This window comes from Cinclus cinclus, chromosome 30 (genome assembly GCF_963662255.1).
Source record: "Cinclus cinclus chromosome 30, bCinCin1.1, whole genome shotgun sequence".
Lineage (NCBI taxonomy): Eukaryota > Metazoa > Chordata > Aves > Passeriformes > Cinclidae > Cinclus > Cinclus cinclus.
Window position 1 is genome coordinate 1384607 of NC_085075.1, and position 20102 is coordinate 1404708.

General features: G+C 65.3%; 1 protein-coding gene across 1 annotated transcript; it reads right to left on the bottom strand.

Annotated features, from left to right (window-relative positions):
- Positions 1 to 1191: 1191 nt before the first annotated feature.
- On the bottom strand, positions 1192 to 18600 carry KIF5A (kinesin family member 5A). The gene is made up of 28 exons (XM_062510911.1): positions 18472 to 18600; positions 16388 to 16475; positions 15932 to 16005; positions 15725 to 15829; positions 15585 to 15633; positions 14999 to 15054; positions 14820 to 14907; positions 14178 to 14302; positions 13650 to 13754; positions 13052 to 13200; positions 12496 to 12644; positions 11946 to 12151; positions 11647 to 11715; positions 10395 to 10601; positions 8520 to 8666; positions 7766 to 7954; positions 7039 to 7156; positions 6616 to 6683; positions 6018 to 6127; positions 4551 to 4652; positions 4046 to 4106; positions 3888 to 3959; positions 3517 to 3621; positions 2434 to 2647; positions 1885 to 1993; positions 1486 to 1556; positions 1345 to 1372; positions 1192 to 1270 (listed from the first exon to the last, which is right to left on the bottom strand). Exons 1-28 carry the CDS (start codon positions 18598 to 18600, stop codon positions 1192 to 1194), a joined length of 3072 nt encoding a protein of 1023 aa, XP_062366895.1.
- Between the last annotated feature and the right edge of the window lie 1502 nt (positions 18601 to 20102).

Sequence of the window (20102 nt, forward strand, 5' to 3'; positions counted from 1 at the left end):
ATAGGGACAGGTGTGACTGCTATAGGGACAGGTGTGACCCCATAGGGTGTGACTGCTATAGGGAGAGGTGTGACCACTATAGGGACAGGTGTCACCCCACAGAACAGGTGTGGCACTTTGCAGGTGTAGGTCCCACTCCCCCCTCCCCAGATCCCATGTCCCTCCCACTCCCCTAAATGCAGTGTCCCCCCCATCCCTGGAACGAGCGCTCCCCAAATGTCCCCACTCCCCCTAATGTCCCTATGTGACCCTGGTCCTCCAAATCTCCCCCGTGTGACCCCACTCCCCCAAATCCCCCCCTGTGACCCCGGTCCCCCAATGTCCCCGTGTGACCCCACTCCCCAACGTCCCATTGTGATCCCACTCCCCCAGTGCCGTGCTGTGACCCCACTCTCCTCAAATCCCCCCCGTGATCCCGCTCCCCCAATGCCCCCCCAGCCCCCTCAGGCTCCTCTCAGCATCTCCAGCCTTTATTTTGCCTCCGGCCGCGCTGGGCCGGACATGCAGCGCTGGGGAGGGTGGCGGGGGGGCACCGGGGACCCCCCCCCACCCCAGAACGGCCCGGACGGTCCCGTGGAGGGGGGGGCACAGCCGAGATGCCAAAGCGAGGGTACCGGGGGGGTGCGGGAGGGGGGGGGGGGCTGCCCCCCTTTGTGGGGCCGGGCCGGGGGGGGACATTCTCCAGGTCCGCGTTAAGGCAGCTCGGGCGGCCCCCGGCGCCACCCCCACACTGGTCGGGCCCCCCGGGATTGGGATTGGGGTGTCCTGGGGGGGTCCTGGTTGAGGGGGGGGTAGACCCCCGGCACGGGGCGAGCGTGGCACGAGCACAGGACACGGGTGACACCTGGACATGCGAGCGGAGCCGGGTCTGGCAGGACCTGGGGGGGACACACAGGTTGGGGGGCGCCCGAGCCACCCCGGGAGTCCCCCAAGGATGGGGGGAACCGAGGAATGTGTGGGGGGGGTGGGAGTAGGGGGATGTAGGGATTCGGGAGCATCCAAGGGATAGGGAGGGCTGTGCGACACCCAAAGAATGGGGGGGATCTGGGAATGTGGGAGATGTAGGGGTTGGGGTGACTCGAAGGACGATGTGGGGGGGATCCCCGGGGGTTCCTGACAAAGGGGGGGGAGGGGGTCCCCGGGGGTATGTGAGGAATGAGGTGGGAGGGGGGGTCCCGTACCTGGGGGGCATTAACTGGCTGCCGTCTCCTGGCGCAGGGGGAAGAGCTTGGCCGCCTCCTCGGCCTCGCAGGCGCAGGACAGGTCACTCCTGGGAAGCACGGGATGTCAGCCGGGGCCCCCCTACCCGAGAATCCCCCGGCTCGGCTCCCACCCCCCCCTCACCTGTTGTCATTGATGTCTGTCACGTTCCCTGCAAGGAAGAGCAGCAGCTCCAGTGGCGGCGTTTGGGGACGCCCCACTCCCCATGACACCACCCCAAAACTGGGGACAGCCCCCCACCACGTCCCCAGCGCCCTCCCTCACCATTATCCACGTTGAGCTGCTGGTAGGAGTCCGGGGGGCTGCTGGAGAGCGTGGGGGGGCCGCTGGCAAAGCTGGGGCGGAACAGAGACCTTGAGACCCCCTGGGCACTGCTGGCACTAGGGGGGCACCTCGTGCCCTGTCCCCTCTCCAGCCCCTCACAATCCTGTGCCTGCCCCCACTTCCCAAGGAATCCCCCCATGCCCCTGCACCCCCCGGACCCCACCAGCCCTCCCCCTAGGAGCCCCCGTCCCTCCTGCCGCCCCCGGGACCCTCCCACGCTCCCCGCACCCCCTGTGCCTTCTTCCCCTCGTCCCATCCCCCCCGCCCTCCGCCCATCCCCCATGCCCCTGCACCCTCCTGTGCCCCCTCTCCCCACCCCCCCGTCCCGTCCCCACTCACATTCCGTGGGGGCCGGGCAAGGGCCCCCCCCCGGGGTACCCCTGGAACAGGCTGTTGGTGTAGCTCAGCCCGGTGGGTGATGGCACCTGCCCCGGCCGCACCGGCTTGGCTGGGGGGGCGCGGGGGGTGAGGGGCGCCGGCTGGCACCCGGCACCCCCATGGAGCCCCCCCAGAGCCTGTGACACCCCTGGACCCGACCCTCTGCCCTTGCAGGGGGTGTCAGCCCCAGCACCCCCTACGCACCCCAGAGCGTGCCAGGATGGCGACCCTCCCCTGCACCCCCCCGTGCCCAGCTCGCATCACCCGTGCCCCCCCCACGCCCCCTGCACCCCCCCGTGCCCACCCTGCACCCCAGAACCAGTTCCACTCCGTGCTGTGCACCCCCCGTGCCCACCCTGCACCCTGGGCCCCCCCTTGCACTTCCCACGTGCCCGCACCCCCCACACCCCCTGCACCCCCTGTAAAGGTGCACCCCCCGTACAGGTGCCCCCCTGTACCTGTGCCCACCCCGCACCCCGAGTCCCGGTGCCCTCCGTGTCCCCCCCGTACCGATGTGGGCTCCGGGTCCCCGCCGCGCCCCCCGGGCCCGCACGGCCTCGCGGATCCGCTCCACCTCCTGCTGGTACCGGCGCTTGTCCAGCCGCGCCCCCTCCTTGGCCGCTCTCAGCGCCCCTTCCAGGGCCTGCACACGCCCAGCCGTAGCTCGCAGCCGCTTCTCCAGCTTCGGAAGCTCACAGCGCAGGTCTGCATTGTCACGGACCAGCTGTGCGACACGTCAGTACCGGCACCGGCCACCGGGACCCCGCCGGCACCGGGACCCATTCCCACCATCACCCACGTCTGCCCCGGCACCGGCACCGACATCCGCACACATCGGCACCGACACCGACATTGACATCCGCACACATCGGCACCGACACCGACATTGACATCCGCACACACCGGCACGGGCCTGCACACACCGGCACCGACACCGACCCCGACCCGCTCCGGTTCCGACAGTCGCACCGGCACCAGGCACCCACCGGTCCAGTCGCTGCAGCCCAGCCGCACAGCCGCGGGGGCAGCCCCGGGGTGCCCCGGAGCCCCCCCCCCGCCCCCAGCGGTGTCTGGGTGGGGGTCCCGGCGCCCCCCGCCCCAGCAGTGCCCCTGTGGCCACACGCAGCAGTGGGACTGTGCTGGGGGGGCTGAGGGGGCGCAGGGAGTGAGGGAGGGGCTCCACAGCCGGGGTGGGGGGAAGCAGAGCGACGCCCCCCACCCTGCAAAACGGGGGGTTTCCGGGGGGGCAGAGAAGACTGGGGGGGGAGGGGGGTCTATTGCCCTCCCTGGGGGGATTGGGGGAGATTCCTCCCGCGTGGGTGCACGGGAGGGGCTTCCAGAGGCACCCAGAGATCCAGCTGGGGAGGAGGCAACGGGGGGCAGCAGAGCCGGCATCAGCGAGGGGGCCGGGGGTCACCCCGGGATGGGGTGGGGGCAGGATGGAGTGGGGTGGGGCACCCAGGGCTGGGGGGGCAGGAGGGAAAGGGGCGCTGGGGGGTGATGCCGCGGGGGGCAACAGGAAAGCGAGGGGAGGCTGCAGAACTGGAGGTGGGGTGGGGACCCCCCTGTCCCCCCCGTGCCCCCCCTGCGCACCTGTTTGTGAACTTTTGTAAGCTGCTCCAGGTTGTTCTCAAGAAAGGAAATCTTCTGCTTCTGGGAGTGGAGCCCCCCACTGTCCTCGGGTTCCAGCTCTGCGCTCTGGGGGCACAGGGACCCCCGTCAGAATCAGATCTCACCCCTGGGAAACACTTCCCCTTCCCCTTCCCCTTCCCCTTCCCCTTCCCCTTCCCCTTCCCCTTCCCCTTCCCCTTCCCCTTCCCCTTCCCCTTCCCCTTCCCCTTCCATCTCTGACCCCACATTCTCCCCGTATCCCACTTGCAGCCCCCCATTTGTCCCCCTTACACACCCTGATCCTTCTTTTGCCCTCCCCTTACCCCCCCTTTTCCCCTTCTTTCCCCCCTCACTTTCTTGACTCGAGTTGTGACGTCTTGAACAAACAGCTTGCGCAGGTTGTGGAGGGTCTGGAGTTCACGGGCCTAGGGGGACAGGGGGTGAGGGGGTGCACGGGGACCCTCCCCAGGTTCCCCTTAGCCCCCCAGCCTCCCCCCCCCCCCCCACCTACCACGGTCTCCTCCAGCCCCTTGAGGTCCTGCTTGGACTGTTCATGGCGCTCATAGAGAAGCCTGGGGGGGAGGGACCCCAAAGTTAGGGGGACTTAGTCCAGGGGGGGCACCCCTGGGTTTGGGAAGGGCAACCCAAAATTGGAGGGGGTCAATACAAGGAGGGGAGAGCATCCTGAAGTGGGGGGGGTCACATCAAGCTTGAGGGGGGGCACCCAAACGATGGAGGTGTCCTTCCAAATTTAAGGGAAGTTTGGGGAGTACCCCAAAGTTGTGGGGGGGTCACTTGAAGTTTGGGGGATGTCAGGGGGTTCTGGGGGGCTCAGGGGGTCAGGTTTAAGGTGCAAAGGATGGCTCCTGGCGTTTGGGGGTCCTGGTGTGTCAGCACACCAGGGGGTGTGTGGGGGATGGGACTGGGGTCCTGTGGTGAGTCCCTGGTGGGTTCTGGGAGTTGGGATCTCCGGGGGAACCCCAGAGGCCCCTGGGTTGGGGTCCTGGGGGTCTCACGTGAGCTCCTGCAGCCGCGCAGCCTTGGCCCGCTCCTCGGCCCGCAGCGCCTCGTGCTCCGCCCGCAGCCGCTCCAGCTCCAGCTCCAGCTTCTGGTTCTGGCTGTGACAGACACACGGACACGGGTCAGGCATGGGCAGACACAGGGACGGGGACAGATGGACAGATGGACATAGGAGAAGGGGATAGACAGATGGGTGAGGGAAGGATGGATGGACAGGACAAGAGTTAGGGTCAGGGGGTCAGGGGTGGATGGGGAGAACAGGGGATGGACAGATGGACATGAGGTGAAAGGGGTTAAGGATGGATGGACAGCATTCAGGGGATGGATGGGAGATAGATGATTTATGGATGGATGGACGGATGGATGGATGGATGGATGGATGGATGGATGGATGGATGGATGATGGATGGATGGATGGTGGATGGATGGATGGATGATGGATAGATGGATGGATGGATGGATGGATGGATGGATGGATGGATGATGGATGGATGGATGGATGGATGATGGATGGATGATGGATGGATGGATGGATGGATGGATGGATGGATGATGGATGGATGGATGGATGGATGGATGATGGATGGATGGATGGATGGATGATGGATAGATGGATGGATGGATGGATGGATGGATGGATGATGATGGATGATGATGGATGGATGGATGGATGGATGGATGGATGATGGATGGATGGATGGATGGATGGATGGATAGATGATGATGGATGGATGGATGGATGGATGATGGATGGATGGATGGATGGATGGATGGATGGATGATGGATGGATGGATGGATGGATGGATGATGGATGGATGGATGGATGATGGATAGATGGATGGATGGATGGATGGATGGATGGATGGATGGATGGATGATGATGGATGGATGGATGGATGGATGGATGGTGGATGGATGATGATGGATGGATGGATGGATGGATGGATGGATGATGGATGGATGGATGGATGGATGGATGGATAGATGATGATGGATGGATGGATGGATGGATGATGGATGGATGGATGATGATGGATGGATGATGATGGATGGATGGATGGATGGATGGATGGATGATGGATGGAGGATGGATGATGGATGGATGATGGATGATGGATGGATGGATGATGGATGGATGGATGGATGATGGATGGATGGATGATGATGGATGGATGATGATGGATGGATGGATGGATGGATGGATGGATAGATGATGATGGATGGATGGATGGATGGATGATGGATGGATGGATGATGATGGATGGATGATGATGGATGGATGGATGGATGGATGGATGGATGATGGATGGATGGATGATGGATGGATGGATGATGGATAGATGGATGGATGGATGGATGGATGGATGATGATGGATGGATGGATGGATGGATGGATGGATGGATGGGGTCGAGTTCACATCAGGCCGGGGTCAGGGGTCGGGGCCCGGCCAGGGTCACTCACTCCCGCAGCTCATCGATGGTTTTCTGCCGCTCGTTGACCTCATCCCTCAGCCGCGCCAGCTGCTTGTGCTGGGCCTCGCGCTGGCTCTCGAGCTGCAGCTCCAGCGCCGCCTGCACCCATGCAGCACCTCAGCTCGGAGCACCCCAGGCACCCCCCTGGGACCCCAACATTCCCTGGGCACCTCAGCACCTCCCACCGCAGCACCTCCCAGGGACCCCCACACCCCAACATCTCCCAGGGACCTCCACACCCCAACGTCTCCAAGGGACCCAATACCCCCGGGGACCCCACACCCCAACATGTCTTGGGAACCTCAGTGCACCCACACTCCCAGCAAGTCCTTGGCCCTGACATCGCCCAGGGACCCCCACACCCTTACCCCCAGCCTCATGGTGTCCCCAGCATGGCCCAACCTCCCCAGAATCCCCCAACACCCCGCAGACCCCCAGCATCACCCCAGCACTCCAGAGACCCTCACCCACCTCGAGTACATCTCACACACTGCAAGAACCCCCAGCTGTTCCCCCCATGCCAAATCCCCACACCCTTCAGAGACCCTGAGCCTCCCAGGGATGCTGTGCCCTCCTGCACCCCTCACCTTGACCTCATCCGTGTCCTGGCTCTCATCCTGCTCCCGCTGCTTCCGAGCTGCCCCCTGTGCGGCCTCTGTAGGACCCAGCAGGACGGGGACCCCTCAGCCCCCGAGTCCCACTGTGCATTCCCCACCCCTCAATCCCCTCCGTGCCCCCCAGCCCCCCATACTCTGCCCAACCCCCCGAGCCCCCCCATCCCCCTGAGCCCCCTGCACCACCCCATACTCCTCTAGGCCCCGTGTCACCCCATTCTCACCCCATTCCCTTGAGCCCCCGTGCCCCCAGCCCCCCCATACTCCCCCCACCCTGCCCCTGCAGCTGCGCCAGACCCCGCTCCCCTCATGCCACCGGACTCCCTCCGACCCCCGTGTCCCCAGGCCCCCCGTGCTCCCGCACTGTTCCCAGTCCCAAGCCCCCCGTGCCCCCACCCTGCGCCTGCAGCCGCGCCAGCTCCTCCCCGAGCGCGTCGTGCGCCTCCTCCAGGTGCCGCTTGCGCAGCTCCAGACTCTGCGCGTACTCGGTCAGGGAGCGGATCTTGGCCTCGTGCTGCACCGGCACCGGCACCGGCCTCAGCCTCGGCCCGGGGGACACCTGCACCCCCGGCCCGTGCAGGCACCCCAGCTCCATGAACCCCCCGGCACCCACCCCCCCCAACACCCGCGGGGGCACCACCCTGGCAGCCCCCAACCCCAGGACCACCCCAGGTGCTGCCCAACACCCCCAAGGGCACCTGACCTGGCACGCCCAGAGCCACCAAGATCCCACCACAGGGGAGTCAAACAACCAGGTCACCAAACACAGGGCCACCTAACCCCTGCAGCCACCAAACTCTGCACCCCATGAACTCTGGAGTCACCAAATGCAGGGCCACCAAACCCCAGGACTAATAAGTTCTGGCGCCACCAAACCCGGGGCTAGGAAATCCAGGTTCACCAAAGCCTAGGGAAACCAAACCTTTAGTGACAGAACCCCCAGGTCACCAAATTCTGGGGACACCAAAGCCTTCAGCTGCCAAAACTTGGAGCCGCCAAGTCCCGGTGCCATGAAATCCCAGGGACACGAAACTCTGAGCAGCCAAACCCTGGAGCCACTAACCTTGTGCCACCAAGCCACAGGGTCCCCATGGCAGTGGCACTGCCCCTGCCCCTGGCGCACCTGGGATATGAGGAGCTGGCAGGAGGACAGCTCACGCCCCGTCACCTCCAGCTTGCGGTGACACTCGACCTGCAGGTTCTCCAGCTGCCGGCAGCGCTTCACCACCGACTTCACCTCCGACTTGATCTTGCTGATGTAGAGCCGGGCAACCGCGAACTCCTCCTCGATGGCCCCGCTCACCTCCACCGGCTGGGCAGGGCAGCGGGCACAGGAATGGCACAGCGTGGGTATGGCATGGCACAGCACGGGTATGGCATGGCACAGCACGGCACAGGTGTGTACCACACACAGGTACGGCACGGCACGGGCACAGCACGGCACGGCCAGCACATGGGTGTGGCACGTGGGGATGGCACACACGGGGGATGGCACACACGGGGGATGGCACACACGGGGGATGGCATGGCATGGGCACTGTGGAGGCATGGTGGGGGGATTACGTGGGCGTGCCACGGTCACTTCACACACTTTGGAATGTTGTGGGCAGTGCAGGGCACGGCGTGGGCACGGCGTGGCACAGGCAGCACGGCCTGGCACGGCATAAGTTACACTCACAGGGCACGGGCATCACGGAAACATGGAATGGGCACGGCACAGGAAGAGCACACCGCGGGGTGCGACATGGCATGGCTCTGCTGTGGGCAGTGCCTGGCACAGCACGGGCACAGCGTGGCACAGGGACACACCACACTGCAGGGACACGTCCCACATGGCACACCCCGCGTGCCCCCCGTGCCCCCCCCTTGCCCCTCACCAGTTTGATGTCGCCGCTGCCCACGAGGGCGCTGAGCTCGCTCAGGTCCCGCAGGAGCCCATTGAGCACCTCGGCCGCGCGGCGCCGCTGCTGCCCCCCGAGCTCCCGCGCCCGCGACAGCTCCGACTCCAGCGACAGAGTGGTGGCCTGCGACACCGCCAGGGCTGGGCTGGCACTGGGGACAGCGACACCCGCCCCCCTCCCCTCCTTCCCCCTGGAACCCCCGGGCCACCAGGGCACGGTGACACCCAGAACATCTCGCGGACCCAGGTGGAGCAGCACGTCCTGGGCACCCCCACCCCCCCACACCTGAGAACCCCAACACTCCCGGACACCCCCTGTCCTCCCACCCGTCCTGTTCCCTCTGATACCCCCGGCACCCCCATGTCCCCTCCCGCCCAGCACACCCTGCCCCAGCAGCCCAGCACCTCCAGCTCCCCCCGGGCATCCACACCAGGCACTCCCAGCACCCCCTGGTACACCACCAGCACCCCAGTACCGCCCATCCTGGCACCCCCAGCACCCTTCAATAACCCTGGAACCATCCCCAGCGTCCAAGATCCCACCCATGGGGTGCCTCAGGAGCACCCAGTCTGGCATCCCAGTCCAGGGTTCCCCAGTTTGGGTGAGCATTTGAGGTGCGGGGAATCTCCTCTTCTGGTCGGGGGGTATATCTTGTTTGGGGTGTGGCTTGATGGGATGGGGAGTCCCCTCCTTGGTGTCTAGTTTGGGGTTTAAGGGGCTCCCAAGTCTGAGGCTTCTGTTTTGGGGTTTCCCAAGCTCACAGCATCCCAGTTTGGGTTTGGGAGTCCCAGTTTGGGTCTAGGGGAGGGGGCTTTTGGAGTTGCTGTGTCAGAGGGTGGGGATCCCAATGGGCTCCACATGGTTTTCCAACGGGGTTGAGGAGCCAGTTTGGGGTTCCCAGTAGAGGCTAGGAGGTATCTCAGCAGGGATCCCAAGTGGGTTCTCAGTAGAAGCTCACTGAGGGTCCCAGTCAGACACCCATGGGGGCTCCCAGTGTGACCTTGTGAAGCCCTCAGCAGGAATCCCCACTGGATGGCCATGGGTATTCCCAGTAGGATCCTGCTGGGAATCCTCACTGGCTGTCCATGGGGGCTCTCAGTAGGTTTCCCAGTGGATTCACAGTTGACGAGCCCCTTTGGGGTTCCCAGTGAGGGGACTCTCAGCAAGGATGCCAGCTGAATCCCCATGGAGGCTCCCACTAGGACCCTTCTGCGTTTCCTGGTGGGTTCCCAGCAGGTCCCCAATGGAATTCCCAGTGCAGGGTCTCAGCAGGGTTCCCAGCTGGATTCCCAGTAGGATCCTGCTGGAAATCCCCATTGGGTTCCTGTGGGAATTCCCAGCAGGACTCCACTGTGAATCCCCATAGGGCACCCATGGAGGTTCCCAGCAGGACCCTGCTGGGTTTTGCCAGGGTGTTTTCCCTGTTGGGTTTCCAGTCATGCTCCCTGCTGATTTCCTCATTGGGTTTCCAGTTGGATTTCCCTGTAGGTTTTCCCATTATTTCCCAGTTGGGTTTCCTGTTGGTTTCCCCATTGATTTCCCATTGTTTCCCAGTTGTGTTTCCCATTGGTTTCACATTAGCTTCCCCATTGATTTCCCATTAGCTTCCCCATTGATTTCCCATTATTTCCCAGTTGTGTTTCCTGTTGGTTTCCCATTGGCTTCCCCATTGATTTCCCATTATTTCCCAGTTGTTTTCCCCGCTGTGTTTCCCATTGGTTTCCCCATTGGTTTCCCACTGATTTCCCCATTATTTCCCCATTGATTTCCCATTTTTCCCAGTTGGATTTCCCATTGGTTTCCCCACTGAGCAGCCGTGGGCTATCCCAGGTGTCCCGGTGGTTTCCCCACCTCGGTGCGGGCCAGCTCATCGGCGAGCCGGCGGTTGTGGCGCCCGGTGTCCTCGGCCTCCTGGGCCTTGCGGTCGTAGCTCCGTGCCAGCTCCTCCAGCGCCGCCAGCACCTCGGTGACCTCGGCCCGCGCTGCGCCGTGCTCGGCCCGCAGCGCTGCCAGCTCCCGGCGCGCCGCCTCGCCCCCACCCCGAGCTGCTGCCAACACCTGCGAGGGGGTATGGTGGGGTCCAGAGGGGTCCGGGGGTCATGGTGAGGTCCAGAGGGGTCACAGTGGGGTTCCAGGGGTCATGGTGGGGTCTCAGGGGTCATGGTGGGGGTCCCAGAGGGTTCCAGGGGTCACAGTGGGGGTTCCAGGGATCAGACTGGAAGTTCCAGGGGTCATGGTGGGGGGCCCAGAGAGGTCCAGAGGTCATGGTGGAGTCCAGAGGAGTCATGGCGAGGTCCCAGGGGTCAGAGTGAGCAGTCTAGAGGGGTCATGGTTGGGTCCCAGGGGTCATGGTGGGGGTCCCAGAGGGTTCCAGGGGTCACAGTGGGGGTTCCAGGGATCAGAGTGGAGGTTCCAGGGGTCAGAGTGGAGGTTCCAGGGATCAGAGTGGAGGTTCCAGGGGTCATGGTAGGGGGCCCAGAGAGGTCCAGAGGTCATGGTGGGGTCCAGAGGAGTCATGGTGGGGTCCCAGGGGTCAGAGTGAGGGGTCCAGAGAGGTCATGGTTGGGTCCCAGGTGTCATGGTCGGGGGCCCAGAGAGGCCCAGGGGTCATGGTGGGGTCTCAGGGGTCATGGGGGGGTCCCCAAGAGTCAGAGTGGGGGTCCCAGGGGTCATGATGGGGTCTCAGAGGTCATGGAGGGGGGGTCCCAAGGGTCAGAGTGGCGGTCCCAAGGGTCATGAGGGTCCCACAGGGAGACCCAGAGGTTAAGGGGAAGGCTCCGGTTGAGGGGTCCTGGGGGGTCCCAGGGACCAGTCCCAAAGTGGTTCTGGCAGAGTCAGCCAGAGGTCACAGCTAGGGGGTCCCAGAAGGGTCCTAGAGGGTCCCCAGGTGGGAATCCCAAAGGAGACCTGGAGGGTCCCAGTGAGGTCACATTGGGGTCCCAGCTCTCAGATTTTGGAGGGTCCTAGACACTCAGGGTGAAGGGGGTCCAGAGGTCTGGGTTGGGGTCCCAGAGGGTCCAAGTGGGTCCCAGGGTTCTAGGTGAAGTCCGGTGGGGTCAGTCAGACAGAAGGGGTGTCACAGGGTGGGGGGCAGTACCCTCACCTCCTCCTGGTCCAGCATCTGCTGCTTGAGCTTCTCCATGATTTGGCTCTGCTGGTTGATCTCATCATCCTGGGGGGCACAGGAGGGTCCACAGAGATCACCCGAGGGGTTGGGGGTGGGGGTCAGGGGGTCCAGGGGGGAGCTGGGAGCTGCAAGGGGGTCCCAAAAGTCCTGGGATGCCAAGGGTCCTGAGGGCTGCTGGGCAGACTGGGAGGTCCCCAGTGTCCTGGGGAGCTCAGGGGTGCTGGGGTCAGGTCTGGAGGGGTCTCGGGCATCCCCACCTGGCCAGGGCTGCCCACCTTGTCATCCAGCTGCTTGTAGAGCTTGCGGATCTCCTCCTCGTACTTGTGGCGCTCCTCGTCCGAGATGTGGATGACAATGGAGGAGCTGTTGTCGTTCAGGGGGGACTCCTCGGGGGCTCCCCCTTGGCCCTCTCCCGTCCCCTCGCCTGGCCCCGTTTCTGCCTCGGCCTCGTTCAGCTGCTCTGTCTCGGGTACGGCCTCCCCTGTGGGGGGACACAGCCTCAGGGTCCCCATCGAAGGCTGGGGGTGTCCCCCCGGATCTCAGGGTGCCCCCCAGATGTGGGGGTCGCCTCGCTGCTCAGCTCAGCCTCCCCGGTGAAGGACACGACCTCGGGGTCTCTGCTGGGGGCTGGGGGTGTTGGGTGTGATGGGGTCCCCCCCCACAGTTGGGGTTCTCCTCCAGATCTCTGGGTGCCCCTCCCGGTACCGGGGTGCCCCTCATGGCTCCACCAGTGGCTCAGCCTGAGCTCCCAGGGTCACCGTGCCTCAGTAACCCACCGGGGCTGGAGGGGATGGGGGGGCGTGATGGGGACCCCCCGAATCTCACCGCTCCGCCAGCGGTTCAGCTCAGCCTCCAGCCGTGCCAGCGTTTCCCTCAGTGCTTTGTTCTTCTCCTTCTCCTTCTCAAACTTCTTCTTCCACTGCTCGGCCGTGAGCTCCAGGTTCACCGACGCCGTGTTCTTGATTGTCTTGGCCCTGGGGGGGGGGGGGGGGCCGAAACTGGGACCCCCTGCTCCCCCTGACCGGGCCACCACAGCTACTCCAGGGGTCACCTGCCCTCCACTCCCCTCCCACGTCTGGGGACCCCGGGGGGGTGACAGGGGCAGCACTTGGGGGGCACTGGGTGCAGTTGGGATGTGGCAGGGACACGGGGTGAAGTTGGGGTACAGCAGGTGCTGTTGGGGTGCAGCTGGGCTGGAACAGGTCTGTGGGTACAGCTGGGGTGCAGTGGGGGTGTCGTGGGTACACGGGGGGCACTCGTGGGTGCTCTTGGGGGCAATGAATCCATGGGGGCACTTGGGGGTGCAGTTGGGCCCCCCCAGCCCGGACATGAGTGTGGGCTCAGGGGGTGCAGGGAGGCGCAGGACCCCCCGAGTCCCCACCTCTGCCCGAACATGAGCGTGGATTTGGTCTCGGCGTCGTTGTAGCTGCTGGGGGAGCAGCAGATGAACATGGTGGTGCGGCAGTTCCCACCCAGCGAGTCCTGCAGGATCCGCGTCATCTTGCTGTCGCGATAGGGCACGTACGCCTTCTGCGGGGAGAGGGGCGGCCTCAGCGGGGGGACCCCCACGGGACCCCCGGGGGGAGCACATGGAGGGGGCGGGGGGCTCAGGGGGACACACGGCGGGGGGAAAGGGGGCTCGGGTTGGGGACACATGGGGAGCAGGGGGTGTCCCGAGGGGGATGGGGCACGGAGTGGGCAGGGGGCTCCACAGGGTGGGAGACACGGCGGAGGTGCTCACCCCGTGTCCCCCCACCGCAGGACACCCGGGTTGGGGGGGACACTGAGGAGGCGCACATGGGGAGAGAGGGCTCAGCAGGAGCGTCCCTTGCCCCGGACCCTGGGGGGACATGAGGGACCCCTGGGGGTGGGGGGGGAGGAAGGGCTGGGGCTAGGCACACCCAGGACCCCCGACCCGGGGAACACCCGGGGGGGGACACACGAGAGGGGGACAGGCTGCGGGTGCGCAGGGGTCTCACCGTGCCCTCGGCCAGTGCCGAGATGACGTTGCCCAGCGCCGACAGAGACTTGTTGATGTTTTTGGCCTCGTCCAGCACGGCTCCCTCAGCCCCCGTCTTGCTTACCTGGATGGGGAAGGGGGAAGCTCAGGGACCCCCAGTGTGCTCCCCTACCCCAGGGACCCCTCCCAGGGATGGTCGCAGGCCACAATCCAAGGGTGCCATCAGCCAGGAGACCCCCGATCCAGGCACCCCCCACCCAGTGATCTCCACCTCAGCCTGAAGATCCTGAAACCTGATGGCCTCAAAAAACCCATCGACCCCTCAAGACCCCAAACCTTCCAGTGTTCCACAAAGCGTCAATGTCCCCCCCAAACCCCACAAACTGCCCCAGATCCCTAACCTCCCAATACCCCCCAAAATCCCATGAACACCCATAGGGCCCACCGTTGGGGACACCCCCCACCAGTGCCCTCCCAGTGCCCCTCTGAACCCCTGGCTTTGCAGTCCCACAGCTCTGGGGTCCCCCCACCTTTGGGGTCCCCCCACCTTCTCGCTGCCCGCCAGGTCCACCAGGTAGAGTTTCCCGCTGAGCTTCTGCTCCGTCTCCACGTTCTCCTGCTTGATGTGGATGAGGAAGATGCTGTGGCTGCGGGAGCTGTGCTCGTTCATGTCTGCAGGCATGGGCACACGTTGAGGGCACCCCAGAACGGGCAGCACCCTCGCAGTGCCCCCACTGCACCCCAAAATGGCCCACAAACCCCACAGTGTCCCCCAACAGTGCTCAAGGGCCCCCTGATTCCCTGAGCCAGCCCAGGGGTCCTACAGCACCCTGCGGACCCCTGGAAAGTCCCAGGGACCCCCATAATTCCTATGGGGTGTCCCATGGCACCCCAAAACCCTCTGACACCCCAGGGACCCCAAGCAACCTGTCTCAAACCCCCATTACCCCCCAGCCCCTCATGTCCCCTCATGTCCCTCACTGGTGACAGCCATGCACCAGTTGGATGTCCCATGTCCCCCTGTGTCCCCTCATGTCCTTCCAGGTCCCCATGTCCCCCCCGTGTCCCCTCACAGATCCCCGGTGTCCCCCCGTGTCACTCCATGTCCCCCATATCCCCCATGTCCCTCCATGTCCCCCCGTGTCCCCCCGTGTCCCCCCGTGTCCCCCCATGTCCCCGTGGCTCTCACTGGTGACAGCCACGTGCCGGTTGGATTTTCCTTCATCGATGACATCCAGGATCTCTTCGGGGCTGGACACGAAGCGCTCCGTGCAGCCCTGGTGGGGGGATGGGCAGGGGGGTTCAGGGGGAGCCCCAGCCCATCCCCCACCCCGGAATGCCCCCCGAGACCCTCCCCCCACCCCTCACCTTGACATAGGGGACCCGGTTCTTGTCCTCGTGCACTGACAGGTTGGTCTTGGTCACTGGCGGGGACAAGGGGGTGGGTTGTGGCCTCCCAAAATGTCCGAGGAGCTTCCAGTGCCTCCCAGTGACCATCCAGTGCTTCCCAGTAACTATCCAGTGCCTCTCAGTGCTCCATTGTACCCTGCCACTGACCCCCAGTGCTTCCCAGTAACCACCCAGTGCCTCCCAGTGTTTCTCTGTACCCTGCCACTGACCCCCAGCGCTTCCCAGTAACCACCTAGTACCTCCCAGTAACCACCCAGTGCTTCCCAGTAACCATTCAGTGCCTCCCAGTGCTCCGTTGTACCCTGCCACTGACCCCCAGTACTTCCCAGTAACCACCCAGTGCTTCCCAGTAACCATCTAGCTCCTCACAGCACTCCCCCATCCCCTTCCATTGACTTCCAGTTCTTCCCAGTAACCACCCAGTAGTTCCCAGAACCCACCCAGTACTCCTCACTTTGCCCCCAAGGGCTTCCCAGTGACTCACAGTGCTTCCCAGTGCCCCCATCCCAGCACCCCCCAGTATCTCCTTGTGCTCCCCACTCACTGTCCAGTAGGTCCCGGATCTTGTCCAGGTAAATCTCAAAGTAAGACACCTGGGGGGAGGGGATCGGGGTGTCAGGGGGGGTTGGGTGTCAGCCCAACCAGTCAGCTCCCCCCAGTGCTCCCAGTGCTCCCAGTGCCCACCTTGATGTGGAACTCCAGGTTCTCGTCCATGGAGTAGATGTGGTTGAAGATGTCACGGGCAATGCGGGGGATGATGCCCATCTGCTGGGGGTCGTGCAGCTTCCCCTGCGGGGTGGGGGGCAGTGAACACGCAGGCGGTGCCAGTGCACCCCCAACGCCCCCCCCCCCCCCCCCCCAGCCTCCTGGAAGCCCCTCAGTGCCCCTCACCTCCATGGTGTGGGTCTTGCCTGATGATGTCTGCCCGTAGGCGAAGATGGTACCGTTGTACCCAGCCAGCACATCTGGGGGGAGGGGGGGTGGGGAGATGGGTATGGGCCCCCCAGGCGACCCCCAAACACCCCCCAGATGCCCCAGGGACATCACAGACCACCCCAAACCCCAAGCGACCCCTCTGGGAACCCCAAGGGTCCCTGACCCTCTCAGATCACCTCTGAACCCTTCCAGGATGCCTGAGGCCCCCAAGACAGCCCAAAGGACCTCACAGACACCATAAAAACCTCGGGGACTGCAGCCACCCTCTAAAGGACACTACAGAGGCCTGTGAGACCCCCCTCAAAGTCCTGCAGAGCCCCTAGGGCCTTCTGGACACCCCCAAGGCCCCCCTGCCCAGCGCTCGCTGGTGTCCCCAGGCTGTCCCCAGGCTGTCCCAAGCTGTCCCCTTACCCTTGACGATCTGCATGGCACAGGCATGGTACACCTGCTCCTGCGTGGTGTTCGGGGGGAACACGCGGTCGAAGACATAGGGTTTGCCCTGCGGGGGACACAACGGGACACACACAGGGGTCACTGGCCGGAGAGACCCTCCCGAGGTGCTGGGGGGCTATGACAGGCTCAGGGCTCCGCTGCAGGGTCCAGTCAGGTCCAGTGAGTCCCAGTGAGGGGTGTGGGAGGGTTTAGGGCCTCTTGCACTCTGTACCCCTTACACCCACCCTGAACCCCACTTACACCCCCCATTCATGGACCCAGCTCCCACACATGCCAGGCCCCCCAACAGCCACGCTGACCCCACTGTCCATACCCCCAGAACTCTCCAGACTTCCCCATAACTCCCCATGTATCCCCAGAGACCCCCTGAGCCCCCCACAGCCCCATGAACCTTCAAGGACCCATCAGCCCCCTCATAGACCGCCCCCAGCCCCTCATCCACTCCACTACCCCAACACAGAGCATTCAGCTCCCCCATAGGTACCCAACACCCCACAGATCCCCACAGACCCCCACGCACCCCTCTATATAAACTATAACTTCCCCAGGCCTCCATAGATCCCTATGATCTATAGATCCATAGTTCCCCTATAGGCACCTCAGCCACCCTACAGACCCCCACAGACCCCTCCAGCCTCCCACATACCCCTTCGCTGCCCTACAGACCCCCCAGCTACTCACGAACCATCTTAGCCCCCATAAAACCTGTGGTTTATCAGACTCCTCAGCTCCCTATAGGTCCCTATGGACCCCCATACATCCCCACAGACCTTCCAGTCCTCATGTGGACCCAACATTCCCCCACAGATCCCTCAGCCTGCCCCCCCTCCAAGCCTCACCCACCCCACAAAGTCTTCATCCCCCTACGGACCCCCATAGACCCCCCCGGCTCCTCCACGTCCTCCATAGAGCCCTCAGCACCCCACAGACAGTCAGACCCCCAGAGGCCCCCAGAGACTCCCCCAGCCCCTCCGTACCGCCCGCCCCACGCCGGGAGCTGTTCAGGCCCCGGTGCTGAGTCGGGGACGCGGGGTCACAGGGACGCGGGGACACACGGATCCGGGGACGGGGGGACAGCCGGTGACAACAGCCCGAGCCCCCGCTGTCCCCGGCCCCCCCCCCGGACTTCCCCGCACCCCGCAGCCGCCGCAGCACCGCGGCCCCTCCCGCCGCCGGTCACGCAACCCCTCCGCAGCCCCCGCACCCCCATCCCACACTGTCCCCCCCATCCCACCGCCCCCAGCCCTGCACCCGCACCCCCAGCCCGCAACGCCATCCCTGCACCTCCCCCCGCACCCGCAACCCTCCTTCCCCCCGCATTGCGCCGGCACAGCCGCACCGCGACACCCCCGGCCACAGACCCCCCATCCACGGACCCTCCCCGCATTCAAAGGACACCCCCTGTCCACGTATCACCCCCCACCCACGGACCCCTATCCACTGACCCCCCCTATCTATTGACCCCCCCATCTACTGCCCTCCCCCCCCCCAAATTCACGGATCCCTCCATCCGCGGACCGCTCCCCCCCTCACCCACACCCCGTTGTCCCCCCCGGGGACCGTCGCTGCCCCCCCGGGCAAGGGGGGGTCGTTATGGAGGGGCGGGGGTGGCGATATTTTGGGGGTCTCAGACGTCGCCCGGATGAGCCCCCTAACAAAGGGCAGGGCCGCAGCGCGAGGGGGAGGGGGGGGATCTGCGGCAACCCCCCACCCCCCTTTGGGGGCCGATCGTGCCCTCCCCGGGGGTCAGGGCGTTTCCGCTCGTTGTAAACACCTCCCCCCCCACCCGGGACTGGGCAAACTGGGAGCGCCGGGAGCCTTGGAGAGGGGGGGAGCGGGATGGGGGGGACATGGGAAGAGTCCCGTGAGGCAGCGGCCACACCCAGGACCGCTTCCCCCTCCCCCCCAAATAAAAGGTTCTGCTCCCCAGGTGACATTGCCTCAGTCCGCACAACCACCCTCCCAAACTGGGGATACCGGACACCGCCCCCCTCCCCCACCCCCCCAATCCTGGGGGTCCCGCGCCCCCCGCCCTGACTCACCCCGACCACGACACTGTCGTCCCCTTGGAACACGGGCAGGAATTTGTCCCCCCGCAGGATCTCGGCCTGGTTGAGGGGTCGGAACCGGCACAGGACCTTGATGCTGCACTCGGAGCTGGGCTCGGCCATGGCGGTGGTCGGGGGGCGTCGAGAGGGGGGGCCAAGGGGGCGCCTGGTCTTCGGGGGCAGGGGTGCTGCTCACAGCCTAGGGGTCAGTGGCACCGGGGTGCAGGATGGTACCCGGGGATACCGAGGGGTACCCGAGGGTGCAGGATGCTGCTCAGGGATGCAGGATGCTGCCCAAGGATGCAGGATGCTGCCCGGCTGGTACCCAGGGATGCAGGATGTTGCTCAGAGATGGCGGGTGGTTGGTACCCAAGGACTCAGGATGCTGCCCGGGATGCAGGATGCTGCTCAGCACTGCAGGGTGGTACCCAGGGATGCAGGATGCTGCTCAGGGATGCAGGTTGCGGGCTGCAGGATGCGGGAGGCGGCGCCGGGCGGGGCTGACGCTCCGCAGCTGCCGCTGTCGCCGCTCCTGTGACCGCTGCTGTCGCCACTGCAGCCCCGGGACCGGGGGGTGGGGGGCCGCCCCCCCGCGCCCCCTCCCCCGCCTTAAGGTGGAACCGTCCGCCGCTCTTAAGGTGGACGGAACGGATGGGGGGGGACGCAGCCCTGGGAATGGACCCCCCCGACTGCTGATTCACGGCGGGGGGAGCAGGAGGCGCAGGGCCAACCTCCCCCAGACCTCCCTGCTCAATTTCCCCCCCCCCCCCCCGGCGGGAAGGCAGCGGTCCTGACTCATCCCCCCCACCCCCGGCACACTGGGGGCTCTGCCCGGTCCGCAGAACCCCGCCCCTCCATGGGACCCCCTCAAACACGCCGGGGAAGCGGTCCGGAGGTGACCCAGGGGGTCTCCCGCGGGTGAGAAGCGCCGTCCCCCCATGGGCTCCCAGCCATATGAGCGTTCCCCAGTGCCACCTGGCCTGTGCGTGCTCCGTGTGCCTCCACCCGTGAGTGCGCCACGAGTGTCCCCAGCGTGTCCCCCTCATCCCTCTGCTCCCCCACGTGCCCCTCATGTGTCCTCCTGTGTGTCCCCTGGGCGTGCCCCCACTGTGTGCCTCCTGTGCCCCCCCGTGTTTCCCCTTGTGTCTCCCCCGCGTGTCCCCATGTGACCCCACATCTGAACCCCGTGTCCCCCGTGTACTCCCTCCGTGGGTATCCTCGTGTTTACCCCCAGCGTGTGCCCCCCATGTGTGTCCCAGCGCGTGTCCCCGTGTGCCCCCACCCGTGTGTCCCCCTCTGTGTCGCCCGCTGTGTCTACCCCCGTTCTTTCCCTGCGCGTATCCCCGTGTTCACCCCCGGTGTGTCCCGCTTGGAGCCCCCGTGACCCCCCGTGTCCGTGTGTCCCCCAGTCCCACCCCATTGTCCCACCCGGTGCCGCCCCCCGCCCTCTGCCCGCTCGGGCCCCGCCCCCTGCCCCGCCCCGCCCGGCCCCGCCCCTGCGCTGTCTCCTCTCGCACCGCCCCACGCCGCTCTCGCGAGATCGGCCCCGCCCCGGCCCTGCGCGGCCATTCCGGGACCCCCCTTTACCGACCCCCCCCTTTACCGACCCCCCCCCCCCAATTACC